At 32.1% G+C, this 19,179-nt stretch overlaps 1 protein-coding gene across 8 annotated transcripts in view; it reads left to right on the top strand.

Moving 5' to 3' along the window:
• Positions 1-17,437, top strand: part of LOC130446037 (probable phospholipid-transporting ATPase IA) — a 55,965-nt gene extending 38,528 nt beyond the window's left edge. For 3 of the 8 annotated variants that reach the window (XM_056782020.1, XM_056782019.1, XM_056782021.1), the window contains 2 exons: positions 10,729-10,814; positions 15,729-17,437. In XM_056782020.1, the coding sequence (XP_056637998.1) occupies positions 10,729-10,814; positions 15,729-15,826 (184 nt within the window). In that variant the 3' untranslated portion in view covers positions 15,827-17,437. The other 5 variants (XM_056782022.1, XM_056782024.1, XM_056782025.1 and 2 more) reach the window with 4 other exon arrangements.
• The last annotated feature ends 1,742 nt before the right edge of the window (positions 17,438-19,179 follow it).

Genomic DNA, 19,179 nt, shown 5'->3' with positions numbered 1-19,179 from the left:
AATACACATCCCGTCACACGTTAAGCCATTATGTGTTACATTCCAAAATTCTTCTTCAAAAAAGTTTATCATTAATCAGCAATCAATCGATATTCATAAACCACACCTCAGATCTGAGAATATTGGTCTTGAAAATGATTAACAAAATGAAGATTGATTATCTATGGACCAGTGTATAAGGTTTCGAAATAATATAATCCCAACAGTGGTACATGTAGCCTTTTAAGTCAAAATAATTTTTTTTGTTGACTTGAATCACTTTAACAATTACATTGTGCCCAATAGAGTTGAAAAACCGCACAAGTATATCGCAAAATTGTTCAGTATGTTAGTCTAATCCCTTATACAACTTTTTTATTTTTTTTAATTTTGTTTAGCTACTGCTCCCATCAGGAAGGCTGAATTTCATTTAAAAAGAGTATTTATCTCAGCTGCCTCTTCAATTTGTTAATAAAATTTTCAATTTCATTAGAAAAAGAGTATTTATTGCAGCTGCTTCTTCACGGTCTTTATAACACTTTCAATTTAATAAAAAAAGTATTTATTGCAGTTGTTTCTTCATGACTTTAATAACACTTTCAATTTCATTAAAAAAGAGTATTTATTGCAGCTGTTTATTCACGGTGTTTTAAGTCAAAATATACAGCACCTTATCTTCTGCCAAACCAATTATTAAAATATTCTCCCTTAAAATCTCTATCTAGGAGAACTAGAATGAACATTAACATTTTCAAAATATCACTTTTCAAGGCACAAAGAATAACATGGGATTAAAAGGAATGTATAGATCCAAACCATAACAAAAAATTGAGAGTGTGGATATCAAATTTCAGTTGACTATTTTATTTATGAGGCCTATTGTATGAATTCTTCAAAAGTTGATTACTAGAAATCAGATAACGAAATTTAGATATTCGATAGGACATTGGAACAACTTGATTTCAGATTGCATTTCATTTTCACAGTCATACATTTACAGGCTTCATATCAATAAACAATATATTTAAATCGACTTTATGGTTTGGTATGTTTGTTCTTGCAAATTGTTGTTATTTACGTTGAGATTTCATATTGTGTTGATTTTGTGCACGCAAAAAATATACGTTCACACTTATATTATCACCGTTATAGAAGACCGCGTGAGACGATGTATGTGATTGTTGGTGTAGCGGTAGTAAACAGTGTGTTCAGTTCGAATATCACCATCTGTTCCAAAAATTCCAACCTACACACTGTGAAATTATTGTTATTGTAAAAAGAAGAAAATGATAATTTACCTAGGTTTATACGACATTAGACTGGTGGTCGGCCAACACAAGTCACTGTCCCGTCAAATACCACCAGTCACCAGAACAACTTTGCGAATTTTCTTTCCGTTTCAGCAAAATGATTAGATAGAGAGAAGTAGAACAAATAAAAAACCTGGAAATTAACTTCCTATAGAAGGAGTAACATATTTTGGAGACAGAACTTTAGATGCAGAGAGAGCTAAAACCATTCCCCAAACAATCCAGGTTCGTAAAATGACGTTAGGATTTGCCACTAGGTGCGCCATTGTAGAGTGAGGCTTCTGACACGTCATTATTTATTTTGGGAGCTTGTATGCAGAATTGTGTAGGTTGAAATGTGCAAATCCCTTGGAAGAGTATGCTTCTCGCACATACTATGTATGTGTATGTATGTATATAACCTTTTTTTTTTTGTGGGTGGGAAAATCTTCAAAAGACTTCTGGGAAGGTGTCCCAGGCGTGCTGGATTCACCCGTTACCCGGGCGCCTACCAGCTAAAAACCCACCCTCTTCTCCACCGACGCATGTGGAACCGTTCTTAGCGAACATCGCGTCACATGCGCCGGCTGTACTCTTCATCTTCTCCTTGTTCTCCGTGTTCTTCATCTAAAATGTATAAATAAAACACGTGCACTACACATTAAAAACATACATTAAATATACACTAAAAACCACCTCTCATCTTTAAGAATGATGGTCCACTGTTTGTTCCCCAAGCTCTATTACGGTCAACTGTATTTCCCGAACCGGTTACCCAGCAGTCAGCCGAACCGGACCTATATTTGCCTTTAATTGGCTTCTAAAATTTACTGTATGCTGGGCCTGCATTGAAAATTCTAGGGCCGTTTTTTTTCAACCTCCGATAGGCTATAAATAAAAGACAAGTTCATGTAAAACAATAATTTTACTACCAAAAGATTGGTATATTTACGGTTACTTTTCGACCTAATCACCAAAGAGATTGAGACATTTGTCATATCAGTGGACAAGTTTTTCAATACCCCCTTCAAAAATAGTTGCAGCCAATGAATTTAAGTAGTCCTTGACGGTGGTTTGAGGGTCCTCATGCGTTTGAAAGCGCTTCCCCATAAGCCTCCGCTAGATTTCTACAGCACTATGGCTTTCAGCCTGTCGAAAACGAATCACACTTGGCGGAAGCATCAATAATGTTTACGTGATTGTAGCACAACGCCGACTGACGCCTGAATGTCAACAATGGAGGAGTGTGTAGTGCGAGAACTTCGCAGTCTGCACGGAGCGTTCGGAAGTTGGAAAAAACGGCCTTCGCATATTAAAGAAAGTTCGGTGTAAACTATAAACAAGTTATTTTTCGCCTAAACAATATACTTTTGTACAAGTTCTACGACCATCAGCCATCATTTTGGATTATAAATTATTAACTATAAACCTAGGTAAAGTGTATATAATTGGTTATATTCAAAAATATTTAAAAAAGTTGTTACAATTTTTTTGTGGCAGCACAATTACGGGTATAAGATGGTCAAGATATAACGTAGTCATCCCGACTCGACCAAATGGGAAAGATCTATAAAGGAAATATTAGTAATTGTATCATTGTCAATATTTTTAGATTGTTTTGATAGTGGCGATGTATATAATTAAATATAATATGCAAGCACGTTTTAATAAAATTTGAGGCTAGAATCTTACTTTTACATACAGTATCTGAAAAAGTTCAAAACAGATCCTCTGCGTCCGACACAGGCACTTGGTTTCGGCTCCATTTATGTAATGACTGATCTAATTCCTTCTCTCAATTTTCAACTTTTTGTCTGCTCAGCTGTTCACTCCATAGAAACTTTACATACCTCCAGTAGGCTCTATTTGTCGCTCTGATTCTCTCTGCCACTTCTAAGCTTCTATTACACTCTCAAGCATATAAAAGATTTTTTTACAGATGATTCAATGAAAATAACTCTTTCTCAAACGTTTTTTATGCTGGGTCTATATCTGCTTTCCGTTTTTTTTTCTATCACATCTAAATTTTTCACAATTTCGTAATCTAATTTCAATATGAAATGTATTTTATGAAGAAAAAGGCATTTTTTCACACATCAACAAACAATACAAATTTTGTTTTCAATATTATTTTATGTATACAGAGATGTATGAATCAAAATGAATCGTTGACAAACGATGGATTTTTGCTTAATTCAAAGAAACTCATGAAGGTATTTTGAAGTATGTAAAATCTCACCTCTAGAGTGTCTTGGCAATCCCTCTTGAAATTCCAGCAGTTGTCAGCCATTATATTTTTATTCTATCTATCTTGGTACCATTTCTTTTCATTATGTCTTGGTGGAACCTTTCACTTGATTTTTATAATGTCGTTACATTATTTCTACTAGGTTTTTGTAATCGAGACCTTTCTTATTGCCGATAAAACCGCTAACAATTTTTTTAAAGCTCATCCAAGATCAAGTTTTTCTTTTTGACTCATGATTTTTCCAAAAATTTTTTTTGATAAAGTGGTCACAAATTACTTTATCAATCCGAGCTTTATGTGCAGCGGTGGCAGTAAAACTTCTTAGGGTCAATCCACGATTCATGTAGGATGTTTTTCATACTAGCTACAAATTTTTGTCGTTTAGGACTCATTTTTTGTTTGTCCACTGTCCTATTCAAATAAGAAGCATGGCATTTTCGTATAACCCAGCTGTTGATCTAGCAGAATGCATATCATTTTGAAATCGCCACACACAAACCATTGGTGCACCGCATATTTGATGTTGTCCAACAGGGTTCCTACATTTTTATATGTTTCCTTCAAGTGAACAGTATGGGCAACTGAAAGTGGAAACTTCTTTGAAAGAAATCAATAAAAAGTCGTTACTCAGACGTGTCGTAAGAGATTCCAAAATATTTCATTAGATCAGGAATGTCACAACACAACAGAACACTTTGAATTTTTTTCTTCAAGGAAAGTGGTATATCTCGTTCTCTACAGCGATCCTTTGAAAATAATGTACCTGGTGCTGAGCGATTTCTTGATTTCAGTTTTGAGTCTATAACTTCAGATTCCTCTTTCGATAAGTTTAAATCTCTAACCAAATCATTTATTTCTGCTTGGGTAAATTTATCCTCGCGATAGAAAGTATCGATTTGTGAGTTAACCAGACGTGGTATAACAAAACTTAATGCATTTTTGAAATCAGCGTGAAAAACTGATTAAAGAAGATCTATTTTCATTTCGACATAGATTTTGAGTCTAAATATTTCTCTTTCGATAGGTTCAAATATCTAACCAAGTCATTTAATTCTGCAGAGGGTAAACAGCTATAGTTCATTGCGTCTTTGTGGAGTAAATTAATCCTCTGATGAATTGGCCTCATTCTCTTCATTTTGTGAGATTTCTCAGAAATTTCTTCATTTAAATTAATTACTATCTACTAATATTAAACTAAAAAAATAAACGAATTATATAATCTTCTTTAGCTTTTTCTATATTTTATTTTATTCAAATCATGACAATTTATCAATACAAATATGACAATCTAGTCTCAAATTATATTTCCTAGATGGGATTTATTCTCAATATACAACAAGAAAACCACATTAACATATAGTGATAATTTCTTGTGAGTTCAATATTTTCCAAAATTTTTCATAAATATAAAAATGAACAGTTCATTATTGCAGTAAGGCAATTTCAAGATGAATGCTGATGCATATAAAAGGCATCAGCTGTAACATGCCATTCGACTCGTTACGTTTGTCTTCAAACATTTTGAATATTCCTTTGTTCACATATGGAAGCGGGTAATTATTCTTCGCCATCCCTCTCACCCCAAGCAAGAAATACTACTTCAGGTTATGCGATCCTGCCAACGCGAACCTTTCTTTTTCCATCCCTGTACCAGAGATTCATGTCCCATCCTTTTTTATCCCGTTCTTTCTCCGAAATTTCTATTATTGACGTGAGATACTTGCTATACTTCTATGGTAAAAAAGATCTCACATAATGCTGATTCGTACCTCACATTTGAGATTGACAATAATATTTTGTAAAAACATATTTTCTCGTCTAATCCAATTTCTAGTCACTTATCTAGTTGGAAAATTGTTGTTCCTACCCCGAACAGAATTGACATATTAAACTTATTCCATGCATGAGGTGGTCATTTGGGCATATCTAAAACTATTTCTCATATCTCTGGACTTTACTATTGGCTTAAACTTAGAAGTTCTGCATATCGCTACATGATTAAATGTTCAGTTGTGCTTCTTTTAGAACCCAAATTTTTGTGAGCACAATGATAAAAATGAGGAAAAACTTACCAGCGCATATAAAGAATAAAATCACCACAAATTTACTTTGATTTGAAGGTATAGATAGAAAGAGTAATAATTCGAATCAATTTCGACGTTTCAATGAATTTCACAAATTGAGTGGGAGGTCGATATCAAATCAATTTCTTCAAAAACTCAAATGTTAGAATAAAGAAATCCGAAGTGACTACTGTGCCACAAAACGTGAATAAAGGAATATTCAAAATGCAAGCCGAATGACATATTTTACATAGTCTTAGCTTTATAATGAGTGGTCCATGTTGTTATCGAGCTATTTTTTGGAAAAGAAAAAAAATTAAATGGAAAGGAATCTTAAACAATGAGAAAGGGTCATAAAAAACAAGCATAAATTAATCTTTGGATATTTGTTGACTCTAATAAAAGCTTTCAATCGCTTTTTTATGGATCAAACAAGTTTCTTTACTCGTTCTTGTTCGTACTATTCCATTCTCCAATGAGCGTCATTTAGAGATCCTATTTCGTGGATGGTGCAGGATTTAAAGCCAGAACTTATCTCCTAAGTTCATCCCATAAATGCTCGATGGGATTCAAGTCCGGGCTACGCGCTGTTCAATCCATAGCGACAATTTCGACATCCTGTAAATACCGCAGTATTTGAATGGGCATTGTCCTGCATCAGGATGAATTTTCGCTGATGAAAGTGGCATAGGAATCGACGTGATTCCTTCAAATCTTTTCTATGTATCGGTTATCCGTCAATCTCCCCGCTTAATCACAAGTTTCAATAAAAACCAACTCGGTTTTTGCTTCTATTGAAATACCCGAAACACTGCGCGAATGTTTCTCCAGGTCTTCGGTAGACTCGTCCCCTTCTATAGCTACCATGCAGGCACACTCTGTGTGAGATCGGAATCCTAGACGGGTTGCTTGGTGGGCTGGGAATAATTTGCCGACAGTAGCGGGCCGTTTTGGCTCAAGGTTAGGTGTCTCAAGTCTTCTACTGACTGTACAGCCATTCATAGCCACTCCTTGCGTTTCTCTGAGCTCTTGTTGGACTTTAACACCAGCAAGTGACCGCTAGAGCAGCTTTATTACTTGTTGTGTCCATTTTCAGGTTGAATTCTTGTTTGCTGTTAATGGTTGACGTTTGATAGCAAACTGATAGTGGTGATCAAGTAGATTATCTACTAAATTATCTACTAACTATTGAAAACAAGCTTAAAAAGGGTGGTTAGCGATCATATTGTAGGACTGTGAGAGCGAGATTTTACTAAATATAATTTTATCTTCGATTTTTTTGTCAGTGACTTGCGATTGCAGGGGTATCGTCTGAGTAATTTTTTTTCGTCACAAGTGTATTTATTATTCGAAAATTTGAACATATCAAGAAATTGTCACATTTAGAGTGTTTTTAGTTGTAAATTCACGTGTGATTTCACTGAATTGATGATGTGATATTAATTTTAAGAAAAAATATAGAATTCAACCAGAAGATTTACAAAGTGATACGCACAAAATCATGCACAATAGATCGAGTATATATTTCTGATGAATTCTCTACTAAACAGAATGACAAAATTTCCAAGTTTAAGTTTAAATTTTAAATTTGATATTAGGAATTTAGACGTAAATATATATCAAGTTATCGTACCAAAGAAATGGATATTGTTCTAAAAATTTGATTATAATCATTGTTCATGACTTTTTTAATGACTTCGACTGCCCGTCATAAATTAGTGTTTATTATTGTACATCATTTGTGGTTTTAGTTGCATATGATTTATCATTTGATTCTAGAGATGTGTCAGACATTAAAGACAGCAAATTCCAAATAAATCTTTTGCTAAAAAGAATCTGAAAAGGTATTAGGCTGGTATCTTTCTATTTTATTATTTCTTTGTAACTTAAAATAATAATGGCTGAAAAAGCATTTGAATACTGCAACTCTCGAATAAAGGAAAGTCTATTTAGAATGCATTTTCTTCTTTTTTCGGTTGCGTGTCTGTCTTCAAGCGTGGGCTATCTCTATCACAATTTGGTTGAATTGATCTTTGTCTGTCATCACTCGAAATAATTCCTTTTTTATGATGTTCAGGAGTTCTCGATCCATATTTAGCTCTTCATTACTGGTATGTGGAGTCCAAGGGATCTTGACAATTCTCCGATAACCCCATACATCGAACGATTCTTTTTTATTGATGATGTCAGCTTTAAGCGACCATGTCTCACATCCTTATATACTGAACACTAATTATGGTACAATTGTAGTCATCCATCTTGGAAGAGACCCATAGATAAACACGTAGAGACACTAATTACAACTTGAAACAAATATGGACGATGATAACTCCATACAATAATTTTGAAACAGACTATTTTGATAATATTTGTTATCTTCTCAGTTCGAGAATGGTTTTATAAAAAATCTGATATATTATTAAGATAAATTTTGTCAATCTGAACAAGTATACAAATTCGAAAACTATAGTTGTAAAAGAGTGTGTTGATTTGTGATGTTTCCTTTAGGATGGATATTTACTTATACCATTCTAGATTGTTTCTTGAGGCTAAATATTCCAAAAAATCAATAATAATGTTTAGTTAAACTCTACTTAGATTGTGGTATTTTCATTCTATCATACAAAAGTCTTTTAGTACATAGAACTCTGTAATTTGTATATTTGTTTTGGAGGGAAATAGAATTCATTCAGTTGTGTTTGTTCAATACACTTCCTTAATTGATTATAAGAAACCAATTTAAAATGAAATGAGAATGAAATTATTTTTATAAGATGATCAAATATTGAACTTGCAGTGTCTCGAACATGCTATAATAAACAATTTGGAGATTTAATAGCGATTATTTAAAAAAAAAATGCAGATATTGAAATTTTGCATCTGTTAAAAAAAAGTACTATATTTTAGAATGAAATAACTCATTTAAAAAACATATATTATTGGTCTATCATTCTAATTCAACTAACAAATAAGATTACACTGATAATCACTAGCTAATGTCCTAACTATTTTCCATATCAATTTCCTCTCTCTATATATATTTCTTAACCTTTGAAATAAACATTTTGCCTAAGGTCACGTTGGCTTTCTTAAGAAGATCTTAAGAACAGCTGCTGTGCAGTATCTTCAGTGAATTATTTCTAATGGCTCGTTTAACCATCCAATTAATAAACCCTTGGGTTTTTTGGTTATATTCAAATCCCATTAAAAACAAAGACAATATGAGAAACTTAATTAGAGATTCTACAATTTTATCACTGCTCAGAGTAATTAGAATAGCAAACTTATACTGTAGTATATGGATGGACATTGTCCTGCATCAGGAGGAAGTTTCCGCCGATGAGACTGACATAGGAAACGACGTGATTCATCAAAGTGTCTTCTATGTATCGATTCGCCGAATAATCCCCCCGCTTCACCGCCAGTTTCAATAAAAACCAACTCGGTTTCTGCTTCCATTGAAACCGAAACACTGAGCGAATATTTCTCCAGGTCTTCGATAGACTCGTCCTTTTCTATCACTAGAGATCGGAATCCCATTGTTCGTCAATTCAATTAACGTGTTTTCTGGCAAATCCTAGACGGGTTGTTTGGTGGGCTGAGAATAATTTGGGGCTCTTATCTGGATTTTTGGCGCAAAGTTAACTATCTTAAGCCTTCTAATGTCTATCCAGCCACTCATAGCCACTCCTCGCGTTTCTCTGAGCACTTGTTGGACTCTAACACCAGCGAGGACTCAATTTTTCTGGGATGTGCCGAGAATGAATCGGTCATCTCTTTCGGAGAGGGGAGTCAGGTAAATAACCTTTTATGAAGTTCATTTACCCCCAATTACCACTATTGATAATATATTGATCATATTGTCGGACCGTGAGAACGAGATTTTACTAAATACAACTTCGTCTTTAGTTTTTTGGTCAGCTACTTGCGATTGGAGAGGTATCGCTTGAGTCGTTTTTTTTTGGTCTATCATTCCATTCCAAATCCAAGATAATAGGGAAGACTGAATTAAATTGCCTATAATTTTGAAAACTACTTAATGTACTTATTAAAAGAGCATCACACATTATTTACAAAACATTATTGCAGAACCACTGTCATGAATTAAGGGATTTAGTTTTTCATTTGAAAAATCAGAATTTTATGTGCGTAGTTATTATAATATTCATATAAAATAAAAATTGGAATCGATAAGTTTTCATCCCTTCGTTTCACTTGTACGATGACACATTGTCTAAACTTAATTTATTTTTTATGTACTATTCGAGTGGATTGTGTCCAATCTAACGGTGCAAAATATTCCACTACCTGCATTCCGAAAAATATATGTTTTCCTCTATTTTATAAAAAAACAAATTATAAGTTAATATATTTTATGCAAAACTTCCATCTAATAACATTCATCGGTATAAAAATTTTTATAAGTTTGTGTAATGTAATGAATTTGTTTGTTTTGCAAGACCATTGCATGCGTTGGAACAATTTGCAATATGTAAGTATATTTTACCGGCATGATGGGTATTTTTTTGTTCGCACACTGAGTCACTAACTATCGTAATATGGCGATTATATTGTTGCAAACTATTTAGTTACATTTACTTATTTTCCATGTATTTAACTTTTTTTTCAATGTCTTTTTTCACTTCACTAGGATAAGTTATTGAAATCATTTTTGAAAATTTTATGGGACTTCACTTTCAAATTGCAGATCTGAATACAAACTGCAGAATCTTCAGTCACTTTTCCATTGTTTATTCCAAATTGAATTGAATGAATTACAGATAAAATAAGTCAGCGTCACGCATATTTTTTTTGCTGTTGGTTTTTTCCTTTTTCATTTTACTTAATATATCATTTTGCAGGTGACGCTTTTAAAAATAAAATAATATAATAGTGACGAGAGTTGATCGAATTAAGTACGCCAACTGTCTTACAATCGAAATATGAGAATTTTAACAGTAACAATACGTCGTCATTATTACCTAACGATATTTCCAGCTTGATTCACCTCCACGGTATATTGCTTTGTACGCATGCGCTTTTATTAATACGATTTATCTATAATAAAATAAAAATCGTCCGTTATGGCGAGAGAAAATAAGGCTTATTTGAGCTAGATAGCGCTAGAGTATGAAAAAAATGGTTACAGACTATCTGAAACTGCCCGTTTGCTGAGGAACGTCTTCACCAGAAGAAGTACTGCTCCGAGGATAGAGCAGGATGTGGAGCTGTCACGTGAGTTTCGTCACTATTTGTTGTACATAATTAATGATAAACAGTTTCTCGTTAACTAAACTGTTTTGATGTTTGAAATCAATTGCTAAAATGATAAAATATATGTATCAGGTTCACAAGTGTCTCCAAACTAAAATGTGTATTGTTTAAAAAATAATATAGTGTTATAATTATTTCTTAATATTATTAGATTATAAACAAAAATTATAAAAAAAATTAGAAATATTATTGAAATTTCTAGATTACGGTGACATTATTATGATTTTCCATTTTCAATGGAAAAGGGAAATTTTGAAGTGCAACTCCTCGAATGTACAATTTATATACCGCCCCGCAAAAGCATTGACTCCAGAAGAAGTACAAAATGAAATAAAGTTACTAAACCCGAAAAAAGCACTGGGCTCCGACCTAATAACCGCCAAAATTTCAACAAAAAGGGATAGCCACACAAACATACATTTACAATGCAATTCTGAAACTCGATACTGTCCAAAATCATATAAAGTTGCACAAATGATATTGATTGGTAAACCAGACAAAGACCCAACCAACGTGTCATCTTACCGTTCAATAAGTCTTCTACCTACAATGTCCCAACTCTTACTCCTACATAGAATAACTGAAGACACAGGATTGGATCCCCTGCCATCAATTTGGATTCCGACAAAAGCTTTCGACAGTACAAGACCACTGACTCACGCAGAAAATAAATAAAGCACTGGAAAACAAAGAATACTGCTCCGTTGTTTTCCTTAATGTCGGACAGGCATTTGACAGAGTGTGGCATCAAGGGCTGCTATACAAAATTTCCCTAAACTACTTCCCATTTCTGAAATCTTACTCAACCAACACAACCTTCAAAACAAAGTTAATGGGGAAAAGTCCGAAAATTTTACTATAGCAGCAAGGGTGCCACAGGGAAGCGTACTAGGCCCGCTATTCTGCATACTGTATACATCAGACTTACTGCCTACTGAACCAAAAACAGCAGTTAAAAATGTCCAGAGATTAATCTTGACCAATTACAGGAGTGGCTACAAAAATGGAGGATTAAAGTTAATGAGACCAAATCAATAAATGTAACATTCACGCTACGTTAAGTTAAGCACTACAGAAATACCACAAGAGATAGTGCTATATACTTAGGAATCCACCTAGACAAAAAACTCAACTGGAAACAACATACCACAAAAAAAAGAAAACAACTTGATATTACAGCAAGAGAACTACATTGGTTGATAGGGAAAAATCCAAAGGGTCACTTGAAAACAAAGTCCTTACCTACAAATTTGTCATCAAGCCTATATGGACATATGGAATGGAGCTGTGTGGTTGCGCTACCAAATCTAATAAAAAAAATTATTCAGAGATCCTAATCTAAATACTCTGTAAACTAAACTAGTAGATGCTCCATATTATGTAACAAATCACACCATTCACGTGGATTAGGGAGTGCCCACTGTACAAGAAGTTATCCAAGATAGGATCATCAAATACCACAAAACTATAGATACCCACCCAAATCTACTAATAGAGGAGTTGTTAACGCCACGAAACGCGAAAAGACTGAAAAAAAGTTGGCCAATAGACCTAATATGAGGTATAAGAGGTTTCATCACGGGATATAATCCTCACCAAGACATAATAGATGTTAGATTATTTAACATTCGCGAGCAAATTAACCCAGAGAATATAGAAAATATTCTGATTGTTAATAAAAACTTGTTATAATAAAAACAACTGCGGTAATTATCTAGATTAGGTTACACCCCTCCGATTTCGTTAAAATTTTAGTATGTTATAGGGGAAATTATGCTGAAAAATTTGATGTTGGTATGTAGGGCGCGGAAATCATCCCTTCACATAGTTTTTCAACATTGAAGTAATGATGACATCATGTATCTTAAAATTTACAGAGAATTTAGTCTATTTTGTTTACATACAACTATCATTAGTGAATCTATCATTATTTGTTTTTTTTATTCGCGTTTGACCGTAAAAAAGACAAAATTCAATGAATTTTTGTGTATTGCTATTTATTGATTGGTATTCTTTAAATATTCTTAGTTAAAATTCGTGGTTAGGTTAGGTTAGACATCTGAAGCTAAACTATGATATATAAATTATTTTTCTGGAACTTCAAAATTGAAAAACTATGTGAAGGGATGATTTCCACGCCCTACAATTTTTCAGCATAATATTCTCTATAACATACTAAAATTTCAACGAAATCCAAGGAGTGTAACCTAAATTACCAAAACTTCAATTGTGTAATTAGGAGTAAGACAATTTGGTGATTCATCATGTTTATGTAGGTGTTGGTTACTAGTTTTATAATATCAATTAATACTTGATTTTTATTTTAGTACAAAACAATTTTGTGTTAATTTGTAGGTAAACTAATATTTATTTTTTGTGAGGAAATGAATAAATACCAAAAACATGATTCAAAAGGTTATCTAGTTATCATAACCTTTCTATAAACTAACCGTGGCACTAAAATCACTCAGGTTGCTCATTGCACATTCTATTAGGAGGTTATGATGATTAAAACTCTGAGAACTTTGGCGAAATATGATTTTTTTTCTTAATAAGAGACACTTGTGATGTAGTGGCTGGTTTCAAAGAAGCATGATAAGATATATTTTTGTCCATCTTGCTTCATAGAGAGATAGACTAGCAACTTTTACAAACATTATCAATTTTCAAATTAGATTTAAATGGAGAAATTCTCAATTTCAGCTTTAATGACCCAAATAGATGTAAAAAGATTACATAAATTTTAAATTCAATTCCTCTTTTAACAAATCAATTACATTCCATATATTTTATCATTTGTATTAGATTCAAATTTGCGTTTTAAAAATGTATTGGATTGATAATTAAATTCGTTGTAATAATTATGTAATATACTAACAAGAATAGGAAGCATATTGCTTATAAATGAATTTTTATAGAATAAGTTCTTTGTCTGTCTGCTTCTTGTAACCATTTGTGTAGTTTTTTTATGGAAAGTGAATAATAGTGTGGGAGGAATGGTTTACTAACAAATTGATTTAATAATTGAATAATCTATTGAAGTAAAATTCCGACATTTTTAATTTAAAACAGGTAGCCAACAATATATTTGAGGAAAATTTATTTTCAAAGATGCAATTGCAGCATTCGACGGAACTATTAAAGTCTATGGGTCAAGTACAGTACAATTATTTCACGTGTTTTTTTACACTAACGCATACTATTGGTAAAGATATGAACAAAAAAAAACGGTGCACTATATTGTTCATTTTATTTAAGAACTCTGATGATTGAGTAATGAGACTAATACTGTCAAAATTATTTATTATAAATTTATTAGGTGACAACATGATCCCTCTCAACGACTTTTCCAGAGGTGGTAGCAATTTTGGAAGTATTTGACTGTAATCTCAGAAGATATTCTTTTTACGGATATATGAATGTTCTTAACAACTCTAAGTTTGTTTATTTTATGACGTTTTTAATTTTGGAGAATAAAAAGAAGTTGTCTGGCTATAGATCCAACGAATCGGCTGGTTGTGGTACCATTGGAATCCTTCTGGACGCTAAAAATTGCATTACATTCAATGCGCAGTGGTAGGATGCATTGTCATGATGTAGCACATGAGAATCGTCTGGACACACCATGTTGACCCTTTTTCGTCCGAAGTCTATCGATTACTTCAAGATACTGATTGTGGATCAAGCTACAGATGTCCAAGACGTAGATGAGCATCGTTTCCATTTTCGACTTGCACATGCGACCTTTTCAGCTCTTGGATCATTAGGTGCAAATAGAGTAGGGTTACCACAAACGTTGAAATAAAAAAAAGTCTTATTACTTACTCATCAGAATAAAAAAAAGTGAGGTATAAATTTAAAAAAAAAAAAAAAATTTCGTATAAACGGTATACAAATGTGGAAAAATCGTATTTTATTTTTTTTTCAAATGATTTTGCAATGTTGTAAATTATTTAATTACACCTTGAAGGGTGTATTCTGGTCTAGAAATTTTACAAATCGATTTTTTCACATATTTTCAAAGCATTTACAGAACTTTAAATGCATTTTTTTCGAAAGTACTTTTTTTGAAGTGGTTGACATGATATCTTAAGTTTTATCCCGCCGATTTCTTTGAAATTTGATGGATATATTTTTTATATATCTCTCTTTAAAAATATCAATTTGCGAGTATTTTTAAAAAATTCTTAAAAGTGAAAAAAAGGCATAAAAAAATTGATACTTCTTGTCGATTCCATTTGTGATTTTTTTGGCTAATGTCAATGCGGTAGCTACATCTTCACAGATTAAGAATTTTTCAAATTTATTTAGTTCCGGATCACTACAAGGGCTGGAATCATGTCAACCAGAGTGCATTTTTTTTCTGTAGCCCCCACTTTACCAACCTGTAATTTATAGAAACTGATTTTTTCACATTTTTTTATACTCTTAAACAATCAATGAATATCATATCAAAAAGCTGGATATTAAAAATGTTTTCCATTTTTTTAACTTTAATTAGAAAAATTCCTAAAATTTAAGCTTCTAGACCAGAATACCCCATCAATGGTCAATTTTATTTGATACTAATAATTAAAAGCATAATAAAACTTGACCAAAAAATGGGTTACTGGTAATTTGCTCGCTGTGGTACTGAAGAAAAGAAAATTTTTCAAACAAGAACAGATATATAAATAAAGTGTGTGAGTAGATCAATTGAGAAATGTACTTGTTTTTGTTAATTACCCTAAAATCTACCAGAATTAATGTCAAATTTGGATGATAAACCGTCTTAAGAACTATTTGATGAGTAATTTATCCCAGTGTAAAAATCTCTACAAACATTTATTTAATGATTTTGTCAATTGATGTTAATACCAATTTTATATTTAACAGACGGCTTCGCTTTTTCTCAAGAAGAAGGAGGAGCAGTCTCCCAGTCGGCTATTATAAGAGCTTACGACACGAACAAACCAAAACCAGATGGAATGTAATTGATGAAAACTGAAAAATATATTAGAAGAGTACTTACAATTTTTGTATTCTGTAGTTGTGGCGGAGATAAAAATATGTCATGTTAATGAGTGTTCCTTTTTTGTTTTATAAAAAATAACTCAGTTTTTTATTGTAGCGTAAACAATTTAGGACAGAAAATTTATAAATAAGTTTCTTTTGTTTGTTAAATGAATTAAATTAATTTGTACATTTTTTTATATATAAAGTAATAGTAATAGTTTCAATTGTTACTATCAGAAACATTCAGTCACAGGTATAAAAGAGTAAGAAAAATTTTCTGAATACATTCATAATAAGAAACAATTCGAAAAATAATAAACAACAATCTATTTTCAAAATTATAACTATACAAAATTCAAGTTTTTTCTTAACAAAACTAGATTTTTAGCTAGTCTCTTGTTAAGTTATTGTGAACCACCGATATTTGAATATTTTTAACTTAAAATTTCCTCATTTTAAAGTCGTTTTCCTATCAATATTTAGAATAGAATTAAAAGAAGAAATGCATCAAATACTCATCGTTTTCGTCGCCTCATGATTCCTCAGTACAAGATATAATCTTTTTTGTCCAGGAACACTAAAATAAACTTTAAAGCTTTTGAATTTAAAGATGACTATGAAATTACATTCCCTGATCCCTCTTGTTTTCAATTAAAAGGGAAAAAACATCTATTACTGATCGCTTTCATCTTTTTGTGCCACCTCAGCATAAGAAATAAGCTGTGTCGTAGGCCGAAAAAATAACAATATGCGTGCTAATTGAAACATGACTACTAAATCAGTTTCTCACGAAAATAACTATCTGTATCTTCGATTGAAAAGATAAATGCATCAATTACCGATCCGTTTCGTCGTCTTGTGCCTTCTCAACACCTCAGAAATCAGATATCGATCGTTTCCGTCTTCAACTTTTTCGTTCAGCTACACTCCACCTAAACCAAAGGCAATAAGATTGTAGGGCGTTTCAATGATTACATGACTATGCAATCAGTTTCCTAGGGAACTTTGAGCTTTTGTTTACAATTAAAAGGAGAATTACATCAATTACCGATCGTTTCCGTCTTCTTCTGACTCCTCATTGTAAACTTTCTCTTTCAGTAAGATTTAAGCTAAACAAAAAGCAAAATATGATCGTAGAGCGTTTCAATTCAAAAATTATTATAAAACCAGTTTCCTAGGCAATTTTCCCCTCCTGTTTGCAATTAAAGGGAGAAAAGTATCAGTTACTGATCGCTTTATCTTCTTTCGCCTCCTCAGCATAAGATATAAGCTCCATCGTAGGCTGAAGAAATTATTTTGATGCATTCTAATTAAAAAATGATTAATGGATTGGTTTATCCGGAAATTGTCTTCTTTTGCCTACAATTAAAAAGAGTAAAACGTCATATACCGATCGGTTTCATCTTATTGTGACTCTTCATTATAAAGTATCAATTTTTTTGTTGGTAAAAACGTAAGCTGAACAAGTCAAACGACTTCGCCGCTGTTTAATTCAAAGATGACTCTTTTTAATTAGTAGTATTCAGGAAACTGTGTCTCTTTGTTTCCAATTAAAATTAGAAATGCATCAGTTATTGATCGGTTTCACCTTGTTATTACTCCTGAGTACGAGATATCAGCTCAATAATACTGAACTAAAAAGAGGATAAGATGATTTCTGTGCCTAATTTAAAAGTTACTATTAAAATTGTTTCTGGAAAAATATTCTATAACAACGGAATCCTAACCCGTCTCAATTAAAAAATAACTAAAAACATAGTTTCCCAGGAAACTTTTTTTGCAATTAAAATGAACAATGTTTTAATTACTGATTGGTTTCGCTTTCTCGTTACTCCTCAGTATGTGTTCGAAGCGTTCTAGTTCAGCATCTTTAAGCTAAAGCATCATTTACCAATCGGCTTCTCCTTCATTGCCTCATCAGCGCAACAAAAAAGTCCTCAAATTAGATCAGCATATATAAGTTTATTAAAAGATTATGATAGCGACGCGTGGTAGTAATATAAATATTCATCTTATATAATGTTTGATATTTGTGATTGAATGTTTTTTTACAAATTATTGTTTAGTTATTAATGTATGTACATGTAAATTTCAATATAAACATTGGGTTAATTGTCTGTTGATATTGTGTAACTTTAAATTTGTTTTTATTTATAGACTTTAATATTTTTCTATTGTTGATGTAATTGTTATTTTTTGTTACAATAGGTAGCTTATTTCTGGTACCCATATTGTTCTGAAATTGATACAAGCCAAATATAGGTACATTTTCAAGTATTCAATTTTTTTAAATTAATATCTTATTTTCAGAATTCAGAATTAATAATAGTACATCCAATTTAGTAAAATTTTTCCTATATGCTGATTATTATTTGGTTTATATAAAATACCAAATCATAAGCATCCTGGTAGATTTCAATTATATATTTTTCAATTAAAACTGTATCCATCTTTTCAGGCGTTATTTCCCTGTTTTCCTCCTGATATAGACAATACACTTTTCACAGTTTGTTGGTGAGGGACTCATCACAATTCTATGCTTTTAAAATTTGTCTATGGAATTTTTTATTAATCTTCTTGGATTGCAGAAACTTCTTGAATTCCAAGATAGGTGTAATCGTTTTAATTTTGAATTTATTTATATCATTTTTTTTTAATTAAATTCATCTACTTTGTTTCTCAAAATTAACTCGTTCAAATCGTACATATCATTTGAAAAAATTTAGTAGCTTGAAAATTGATTACCAGAGCTTATTATATTGACCTTAAAAATGAGTCTCGTTGTTATAGCGAAAAGATCTTTAAACTTGTATAACTAACATATGAAATGTATGTATCATTTTCTCAACAATACGGTTTCTGATATTAACGAGTGTGTCAAATAATTTCTATAACATGTTTTAAATATATTTTTAGATTAAACTTTCACTTACATCAGCGTGCCTTTCCGTATTAGTTTAGCTTTGCACCTTTAGCTGACAATATCAAATCACAAATATAATTTCATGTATTTTCTTGATTAAACTTGGTTAAAAGTGTTTTTGTAGCAACTAAAGATTTCTACTTAATTTATGAGATATGGCAACACTGATGTCAATATGTCATCGCCATCACAAAGTTTGATATTTTTAATGGAGAACTTACTCAAACGTACAGTACTATTTGAGTTGTTTACAGATTCTTGAAATCTTCATCTTGGTAAAAAATGGAATTAAATTGCGCGATGATTTTCTATGACTTTCGGCGTGGATTAAACCAACAGTGTGCTAATCAACTCTCTTCGACTTTTGGTGATGAAGCACCATCTCGAACCACCGTGCTTCGCTGGTTT

The sequence above is a fragment of the Diorhabda sublineata genome, chromosome 6 (genome assembly GCF_026230105.1).
Source record: "Diorhabda sublineata isolate icDioSubl1.1 chromosome 6, icDioSubl1.1, whole genome shotgun sequence".
Lineage (NCBI taxonomy): Eukaryota > Metazoa > Arthropoda > Insecta > Coleoptera > Chrysomelidae > Diorhabda > Diorhabda sublineata.
This window is presented reverse-complemented; position numbering and strand designations above follow the sequence as displayed.